This window comes from Monopterus albus, unplaced genomic scaffold, assembly GCF_001952655.1.
Source record: "Monopterus albus unplaced genomic scaffold, M_albus_1.0 scaffold172.1, whole genome shotgun sequence".
NCBI lineage: Eukaryota > Metazoa > Chordata > Actinopteri > Synbranchiformes > Synbranchidae > Monopterus > Monopterus albus.
In genome coordinates, this window is record NW_018128052.1 from 2,467,143 (window position 1) to 2,477,087 (window position 9,945).

The following is a 9,945-nucleotide window of genomic DNA, read 5'->3' on the forward strand; positions in this document are numbered from 1 at the left end:
CAAAACTTCTTCTCTTAATGCAACAAAAACAAAGTCTTCCCCTGCAGTCCATCAGTGGTAAGCACTTCTCTCCATCACAAATGCATGTATGTATGTACGGTTACATAAGTGCAGCATTTATTTCAGGGTCCACCAGAATTGGTTGTTTTCACTGGAGAACTAAGGTGACAGATTTTGCAAGAACATTTTTATTAAAGACACAATTTTATCTGTGAGACAGTTTTTATTACCTGCAAAACAAGGTAACATTTAATGACTATGGCCAAAGGTTTATAGAGATGTTGAGTAATATTTAATATATATGAAATCAAGCCCCATTAAAAAACTGAGTCAAACTATTGGGCTTATTAAACAAGACAAATGCAACTAGTTTGTCAAAAAAAAAAAAACTGGTCAATGCAATGGAAATGCCAACCTCAACCAAATTTATGTTTTTTCCCCATTTGCTGAGCAGCTCCAGTGCTTCAGAACCAATATCCAAAGTCTTAATCACTTTTCCAACAAGAACCTTCAGTGTGAAAGTGATTTCCGTCCCTTCAAGATGCGCCGTAGAATCACTTCAATGCCACTCTGTGATCTCATCCTTTTGATCCATCCATGGGTCCTCTTGCGCTTGATGTTCTTGGGCTGATACTCCAGACCTCTTTTTTTGGTTCGTACCTGCTGGTATTGCCATGGAAGCTGCTGGAACACTCCCGAACCTTCTGCTTGTGAAGAAAGTACCCCACATCTGAAAATCTGTGGTCCTGCAGTTGCTCTGGGCACAATCCAATTGCTGAGTAATCTAAGGTGAGAGCTGCCAGTTACTGCAAGTCCTGCTGCAGGGATGCTGTTGAAAGCGCACAGAAAAAAAATGTTACAAACATTATTCTGTAATATCAACATAATACCACTGTGTTTACACACGTTATAGTGCAATTATGGAGCTGCAACTTAGGTGAGGGACCCCAAGACCTGGTTTCCACCGACGTAATGATGAATTTTGGCTAATGTACAGATTGAAAAGAAATTTTAACTTCTACTTTCACTCATACCTTCCAAATGTTACTGTAACATGAAAAGTTTCGATCTCAGATGAGGCTACAACACGTCCCACTGCATCAATTTAAGTAACTACTGTAACTCTTAAAACTAACACTAATGTTGCGTACTACTGTGCATCAGTACAGTATTTCATAATATACCACAAGAACTTTGCTGTTCCTATATCTGGAATGGCCAACACATAGCTAAATATCATTTTTATTGTTACTAGCTACCTAACAAGTCAAATAGCCACGCTGGTAGCTAACCTACAGCTAAGCTAGTTTACTAATGCTGGCATCGTAAACAACCACTGTTGACTTGGCCGTTTGTCAATCATAGAAATACGTGAACTGTGTTACCTGCTGAAATGGGTTATTCCACGTAGTCGGTGAAACGATGACAGTATAATATTCATTTTCAGATATTTATACAGTTCACAAAGACATAGGTACAGCGAATGTCACAGGGCTGCTGGACACGTTCATAAAAGGAGAAATGTGATTGGCTCAGACCTTTCAGCCAATTGGGTTGCTTTTTGCTAGAGATAACATTTCTTAATCCCTGAGTAGTGCCTGTAAGGCTAAACAACATACAGTACGTAGTATTTTTACAAGTGCCGCCATTGCGTTTTACTGGGTTATTTGCAAGGCTAACGGTTCTGGCTCAAGGGCCACGGTTTGAAGCTTAGTGCCTGAAGGGCGACACTAGGCAATGTAAACAAACAAACGATGGGACCTGTGTGATGCGTAGCCTGGGAATTAATTGCTGTACTACTATCAGTTTTGGAACTGGCAATATTGTTGGCCTAAGTGTAGTCATCACAACAATGTATACATTGCCATGCAACACTACATTAATACATTTATATTTTTAATACTATAGTCTATATTTATTCTCAAGCTTTTCAGTAGGCTATATACCTTAGACCTTACAGTAAGAACTTGTGTTTAGATATATTATTTTAGTGTGAGGACTGAAGCGTGTTGATAAAAGAAAATTAGTATGTGTAGGTACACTGAACTTTTTTGTACTAATACATGTGAATTTTGTATGACCAAAATGAGGTTGCAGGCCTATGTGAGGTGTGAGAAAATGTGGTGTCATTGGAGAACTGGGTAGCACCTAAGAAAACATAAAGTGCTCATCTACAGTAGGTTCAACACAAGGTTAACACACTGGACGAGTTGTATTAGGGCTGAAAATGGCCCTTTCATACATGTCTGTGGGAGGGACGTTTTCCATATAGGCTATGCTGGCATGTTAATTGGTCTAGTTGATTTTGAAACATTTTGTTAAAACTCCTATGTTTGGCGACGTAAATATAGAGCAATAATTGTTGTTTCCACTGGCTGCCAGACATTAACAAAATCCGCAGCTGTTGTCTTGCAGGCTCCCGCCCCATAACCGTCGCAGCTGGCTGTGACAGGCACGGGACTGTCCCAGCTGTAGCTACTAATTTGTTGATGTGAGCTCCAGAGGAACACAGCCCATCTGAATCCAGTTGGTTAAAACGGAAAGGCCGTGTCTTCCTGCGGTGATGTAGCAGCCACAGGTTGTTTCTGGTGGCAGTTTGTGACGACGCAGCGAAGATGATTCAAACAGAATTTGAAATGGGATCACTCATGCTCCGCTGGTCAAGGCCACGCGCCCCATTTAGATAATTAGCCAGACTGTCATTTTATCACTTGTCAATTAACCTGACCGCGATTGCACTTTGCTTTTCTGTCAGCCTTAGCAACAAAGAAACAAACGTCTCCCATTGGCTTCGTCCCAGTACAGACACTTCTTCCATTCGTCCTCCTCACTGCCACTCAGGAGCGAAATTATCGGAAGGCTGCTGTGGCTGCTGCGGATACAAGGCTCAGTAGGGCTGGGTAGGGTCTGGCCTGGGTGCCCAGTGGATGCTGAGGGAGGAGGGAAGGAAACACGTTGCCGTTTGTTATCGTAATGTGTATCTCATTGAAATGCCGCTGGCACAATATAATGGATGCATGCTTTATCACCATTGCAACCCCCTCCGTGTTCTGTCATAGTCTAATTAGGCTAATAATTCATTGCTGTGCAGCATCTAGCGTAGACGAATTGTTGCACCAAATGCAGCGTTTTTCGCAGTTCAGTTTTGTCAGCCCTTGACTGTCATCTTTTGGTGCAGATTTCTAATAACCCTTAATCATCAGTAATTCCGCAGGTAAGTACTCGATTGATATTGCACTGTATTGTACATTATGTAATTATTGCCGTCTGCATCACTAAACTCTGCACGATGGCTGCATGTATTTGTCCTGCGGCAGCGCAAAAATAATCTATCAATAATACAAGAGTAGCAATTATGGCCTTGCGCACAAGACTCCCAGTGTTTTTGTGATGCAACGCTGGGAATACAGTAGGTTTTGTATATTTGCCTACGCGTTGCTGTACATTTTTATTATTGTGGAACATGATACTTAATAGGCTACGCGATTTAAGTCAGATTAGCCCTACTGAAATATGGAGCTTCCGTTTTGGCTACTGCGCTTTACTGTTTGATATTTTCGAGTCACATTCTTGTAGAACCAGTTAAGCTAGGGGTTATTTGTGCACTAGGGCCTTTTAACATAAAGAATATTGTAGTTGTCTGATATTTTGTGAATATACGCACTTTTACTCTGCGCGGTGCTGCACTGTTTGCAAGCCCACGCTGTAAAAATGGAGCAGCACTCAGTGTACCAGATGTGTGTAAGACTATGCAAGACTTGGCATACATATTAACCTATATTGTCCATTTTCATTGTACAAAAATGAAAATGTGCTTATGGTCGACCGTATTAAAGGATAGTAGGTCAGGAGGAGACTGTGCGAATGAGATGTAGTGTTACCTTTTATCCAAACAGTTAAACAGCCGTAGATGAAATTGTGTTATGCTGTCGGAATGTTCACATGAGTGACCGCCTCAGGACCTTCAGTGGACATCTGTACCGCATCATGAACCAGCTGATGTCGCCTAACTGGTTAATAACATAATAAACACAAAACTGGTTATGAGCCGTCACAGATGGGTAGATAGGTAGGTAGGTGGGTAGATAGGTGGGTAGATAGGTAGGTAGATAGGTAGGTAGACAGATGTACAGACTGACAGCTGAATCCAGCTGCAGTTTGTAGTTTCTGTTTGCGTCACTGGATGGACTGACCTTCAGACCACCCCCTACCAATAACAACAACACATGCGCAGAGACACAGGCACACGTGAACCTTCTTGTGCAGATGTAGACATGCATTAAGTAAACTATAGGTACATTTTCCCTGGCTGAAGTGCCAGACCTCTGAACCACTGTGCATTAAAAGTCTGTTTCATTGATTTACCATAGCCATGCTGTTATTAAAGCTTTAACTTAGCTGACTTTCCCATAACCAAAGTCAAATGGATGGCAAAGAAATATTGCAAATGTAGTATATAAACCTGCATCTGAAGGTGATTATATATTATATATCCATATATACATATATGCTATATGCTTTTAATTTGGAAAAAGCTTTACTATCATGAATAGGGAATTCCAGCATATTAAAAAAATATTATTTAACATATTATAGTTATTTTATAATTATCAATTTGGATTTATTAGTTTTTGTCAACTTGCCTGGATGCTTAGAATTCCTTATTAAATATATTATGTAGGAAGCATGACTGAAGCAGTGGTATCTGTCCTGTGCTGTGTTTTGTTCCACAGTTTGTCTAATCAGGAAACAACAAAGCCTTACCATGTCGATGAGACACTTCCCACTCGTTTTCCTAGAGATAACCACCCTGTGTTTGTATGAAACATGGGGATTAATGATGTTTTTTTCCCTCAAAGATGCCGAAACATAGTTTAGTTGTGACTGATGAGCAGAACAACAATGGTCATGTGGGTGGTATGGTGGAGCAGTGTTTTTTCTGTTGCCTCTCAGCAAGAAGGTTCCGGGTTTGAGCTCGGGCCAACACAGGGCCTTTAAGTGTAGAGTTAGCATATTCTTCCTGTGCCTGCGTGGGCTCTCTTCAGGTACTCCAGCCTCCTCCTACAGTTCCAAGACATTCAGCTTAGGCTTAGGGTTGATTGGCAAATCTAAATTGTCCATAGGAGTGAGTGTGGGTGTGTGGTTGTCTGTCTCTGACTGGCGACCTGTACAGGGTGTACCGTGCCTCTTGGCTAATGCCAGCTGGGATTGGCTTCAGCCCCCCCATGACCCTCTTCAAGATAAGTGGTAATGGAGGGATGGATTTTTCTGTCATCTCCTTTGGAAACAGAATACCCTGGAAAACTGCTGTCATAGCCTAATACTATGAGAGACAGGGTTTGCAGGGATGCAGTCATGCCCCATGACTAGTGCTTTCCATTTATATATATCCCGATTCCAACCATGTGAACAGGAGAGGTTATTATTAGCAAATAGCTACATGAGAATAGTTAGTCTTCACTGACATTGACACTGCACTAAGGAACAAGTATTAATTTTGTCCTAAGTTTATGAATGGGGAGTCTGAATGTTAAGCTGCTTTGCCACCCAGGTGAGTGTGTCAGTAAAGCTTTTTACAGAGGCCATTGGTACTGCATTGAAGCTTGGTATGGTGTTTTGAATTTGCAAAGCAGTGTGCATACTGTTAAACTGAAATCATCCTTGCTCACTGGTGTGGAAATTGAATCCATTTGTAATACTTATGTTTCAAATTGTGAGAAAAAAAATTTGTTGGTAAAAGCTAATCAGAGCAGGGCAACAGTCTTCACAAATGCACCCCATGTTCATCTCTGTCCTTTTCATAAACCTAATGTAATAATCCTGTTGTTATATTTTACATGAAACAACTGAGTGGTAATATGCTTTGCTGTATCTGTGCAATGTTGTTTCTGCAGGGAGGCACCATGCTGACCAGCATCACTGAAGGAATATTGTGCTGCCTGACTGGGAAGGCTGCCAGTCTGGTCTTGCCCCTGGAGTCATCAGAATCCTCTGATGGGTTTGAGTTTGTGGAGGTGAAACCTGGAAGGGTCCTGCGAGTGCGGCACATCATCCCAGAGCGGCGTCCTGCAGCAACGGAAGAGCAAGTTTCTGCCAAGGAGAAGTCGGACGGTGACTGTAATGATGATGGTTCTCCTGAGGATTATAATAATGAGAGTAATACTGGCACCAGTGTCCACTGCAAGAGGAAGATCACAGTCTACCGCAATGGCCAGCTGGTTATTGAGAATCTTGGTGATGTTTTACACTCTGAAATACTGCAATGTCAAGATGGAGATCTGGAGCCCTGTAGCACTGTAGAAGTTGAGCTGGCTGACTACAAAGAAATGGCCTCTTCTCCAGACCCCAACCCTGTTCCTCCTCCAGTTCCTCCACCTCCTGGGGAGCAGAAACCTGCTCCACCTCCTCGTCGCCGACGCCGCAAGCCCAAGCGCATGGTGCTTATTGATTCAAAGAGGGTGATCTCAAGCTGCAAAGGGACACACTCGGATGTAGCGCTCTTCTTTGTGCATGGTGTTGGAGGCTCTCTGGACATTTGGAACAGTCAGCTGGACTTCTTCTCTCGGCTGGGCTACGAGGTCATTGCACTAGACCTGGCAGGGCATGGAGCCAGTATTGCCCCACAGATAGCAGCGGCTTATACTTTTTATGCCCTGGCAGAGGACCTACGTGCCATCTTTAAGAGATATTCTCGTAAACGCAACATTCTCATTGGCCACTCATATGGGTGAGATTTTGTTAGATGCTTTTGTTATAAATCATTCCCCACTGGAAGTATCTCTGAAAAAAATCTACAGGTGATCAAAGTAAACTTTCTGTGTGCTGTCCCCATCCCATTATATCTTTTCCAGAGTGTCATTTTGTACCTTCCTGGCCCATGAATATCCTGATTTGGTCCATAAGGTGGTGATGATCAATGGAGGTGGTCCCACAGCTCTGGAGCCCAGCCTCTGCTCCATCTTCCAGCTGCCATCATGTGTCCTTCACTGTCTGTCACCCTGTTTGGCTTGGAGCTTCCTCAAGTAAGAACTTCATTTCAGTAGTTAAAAAAAACTGACATGAGAAACAGCAAAACACCATGACATAAAGTAGTCCTATAAATGTCAAAACATTTGACAAATGATTTAGAAAAGCATAAGAATTATGTACAACTTTCTAACATTCATAATAAAACCATACACCTACAGTACCAATTGCAGGTTAACATTTCTTCTTGCTCATCCGCAGAGCTGGATTTGCCCGTCAGGGTGCCAAAGAAAAGCAGCTGTTGAAGCAGGGCAATGCCTTCAATGTGTCTCCATTTGTTCTACGAGCCATGATGAGTGGCCAGTACTGGCCTGAAGGGGATGAGGTCTACCATGCCGAACTCACTGTGCCCATCCTTCTGGTTCATGGCATGTGCGATAAGTTTGTACCTGTGGAGGAGGATCAGCGCATGGCAGAGGTATAGTACATCTTTAAATGTTAATAAGTGCTAATATATCTTGTGTATTGTTGCCTGTTGTAAAGTTCTGCAATCATTTTGACTCCTTTTCTAGATCCTCCTGTTTGCATTCCTAAACGTCATTGAGGAAGGAAGTCACATGGTCATGATGGAGTGTCCTGACACTGTAAACACCCTCCTCCATGAGTTCTTTCTATGGGAGCCTGACATGTCCAGAAAAGACAGCAGCAAGACAGACACAGAGAAGACAGTTGCTGTTAATGACTGTCTGCACACACTCAAAATCAACAGACCTATGGACAAATAACCAGCAAGGAGTCTAGTTTTATCCCGTAATCAAGCGGAAGGCTATTTTCAGCAGGTGGCATGTATTCTTATGGCTGCTCTCAGACAAAGAGCAGTTTATACAGTGTCACATCTTCAGGTTGTGGACAGCCACTGGTGCTTCAAGATAAAGTGGGACTTAGGCATGGTGCCAACTAAAGAATGGTACAACAAAGACCAAGCCAAGATGGATGTAAGACGGATGCAAAATACGCAGTCAGTTTCTGCTTCGTTTTTTTTTTTTTGATATGGATATGTACTCCACTGCGTCATGTTTGCAAAGCAACACAATACCTGGTGATCAAAAGGACTACAGTATGTCCATTTGTGATATGTGTATTAAATATTTCTGGTGAAGAACTGACTTCTAGATCATGCAAAAGGCATTAAATCCATGAAATGGTGTCTGAATTTTCTCACCTTTATCTTAAATGTTCTGTAAAGTTCTGCAGAGCTTGTGGCCTAACCTTTATGGAATGATTATTATGGCCCCTATTATGTGTGCTTTCAATGAGAAGCTGGTAAAGTAATACTGTATGTACTGGACTGGGGAATTAAAAATGTGATTGGCCTGAATGAAGCTGAAGGACAGCTTATAATGAAATTAAAGTCTTGATGATAAGAATAATTTATTATTCAATACTGACAGGAAGGTAGTGGAAAATGTGTTACAGACATTAAATAAATACCAATGTACATATAAAGTGTAATTAATTGCACCATTTACATAAATTCAAGTATGCCTGAAAGAGGAACACATAACTCTAATATAAAGTCAACATTAAAAAACTATTTGTGTCTACAGTACAGCAAGCATAATGTAACCAGTTCAGCAGTTCACAGTTGCATGAAACTTATTTAATGAGAGATTTATGTGAACTGTGCAAAAACAGTTGTTAATAACAGACATGGAAGACAAAATGTTCTGCTTCTTTAATTTAATTTCTTCAATACTATGTAATATCCTAAAGATACAAAGTAACACGGCCCTAAAATGTATCAGGGTTGTTTCTGACAGCAATATATTCTGATTGAAAATTTCCCAGCACACTCCTCTGTAATCAAATGAGTGTTCCTCTTAATGTCTATGTATTATTTTGCCTCTATTTTGAAATAACAGCAACTGCCGTAAGGAGCTGTGGTTGTATCGACTGCTTTAAGTTGTTGTGTGTCTAAGTTGATAAATGCAAAATAAGCATGTGTTCCTCTACACTACTGTCCAGTCCAACCAAATTATCTAATAGTGTCAGACTGGCAGAAAGAGCTAAACATTATGCTCACTTAAAGACATTCATTCATGGGTGTGGTTTTGTCTCATAGTGGGACAGTAAGGTGCGAGTAAAAACAGTCTGATATGCTCCCTGACATCTTATGACTGGATTATCTTAAGACTGGATAGTTTATTCTATTTTGGTAGAAATAAAACTGGGTGTCCAGTGCTTGAAATCAACTATGAGTCTGCCAAAGGAGAAGATTCCCTTAAAAAGAAGGGTATTTGTATTCACCATGATGGTCTGTTATATATGCATTTTGACAGAATTTGAATGCAGCAGGAGTGGTATTATGCAACTGGAACAAAATAGAGAGAAACAGAGGGGAAATAAACTGAATGGCACTCACACCGCTAAAATGTTATTATATTCTCTGGACTCTCCAAGGACCGACAAATGCTGCTGATGCAATATACTGTTTCCTTTGTTGTATAACTGTATGGACTACAGGGTGCACATATACTTCCTCTTATGCTAAGTGTGCATATACACAAATTGTCAGTGCTCATATATGTGCTGTATCTTTTTGTGGTTAACAAAATGTGTTAAAGTTATTGTTGCATTTATTAATAGGAATCATAATATATGCACTTCCCAAATGTAGATGCATATAACTTGATATAGCCTATCAAAACAGTTGGATTTAGTGTATGAATGTGCCTTTTCTGGCATGAATTAAAACAGATGTTCACAGCATACAGGTATTTTTTCTTGTGTTTCTTTGCAGTAATATAAACAAATGTAATTTCATTACAAATAAAAAATGTCAATAATAGATTTAACACTAAAATATCACAAATAGTTTTAAAAAATTGAACAAAGAAGGTAGACTAGGTTATTTGTCCACTGTAATTATTACACAGTGCCTATAGTCGGAGGCATACAGGATACAGCTACATCACTGTT

The 9,945-nt window shown here is 40.8% G+C and overlaps 2 protein-coding genes across 2 annotated transcripts; one reads left to right on the top strand and one right to left on the bottom strand.

The window, feature by feature from the left end:
• Nucleotides 1-191: 191 nt before the first annotated feature.
• Nucleotides 192-1,547, bottom strand: mrpl34 (mitochondrial ribosomal protein L34). Its single transcript, XM_020616201.1, has 2 exons — nt 1,386-1,547; nt 192-829 (listed from the first exon to the last, which is right to left on the bottom strand). The coding sequence occupies exons 1-2, from the start codon at nt 1,439-1,441 to the stop codon at nt 511-513; spliced, it is 375 nt and encodes a 124-aa protein (XP_020471857.1). The 5' UTR covers nt 1,442-1,547; the 3' UTR covers nt 192-510.
• A 511-nt stretch (nt 1,548-2,058) lies between these two features.
• abhd8a (abhydrolase domain containing 8a) lies at nt 2,059-9,728 on the top strand. The gene is made up of 5 exons (XM_020616200.1): nt 2,059-3,214; nt 5,895-6,727; nt 6,852-7,022; nt 7,228-7,444; nt 7,539-9,728. Exons 2-5 carry the CDS (start codon nt 5,904-5,906, stop codon nt 7,749-7,751), a joined length of 1,425 nt encoding a protein of 474 aa, XP_020471856.1. The 5' UTR covers nt 2,059-3,214; nt 5,895-5,903; the 3' UTR covers nt 7,752-9,728.
• Nucleotides 9,729-9,945: the final 217 nt, after the last annotated feature.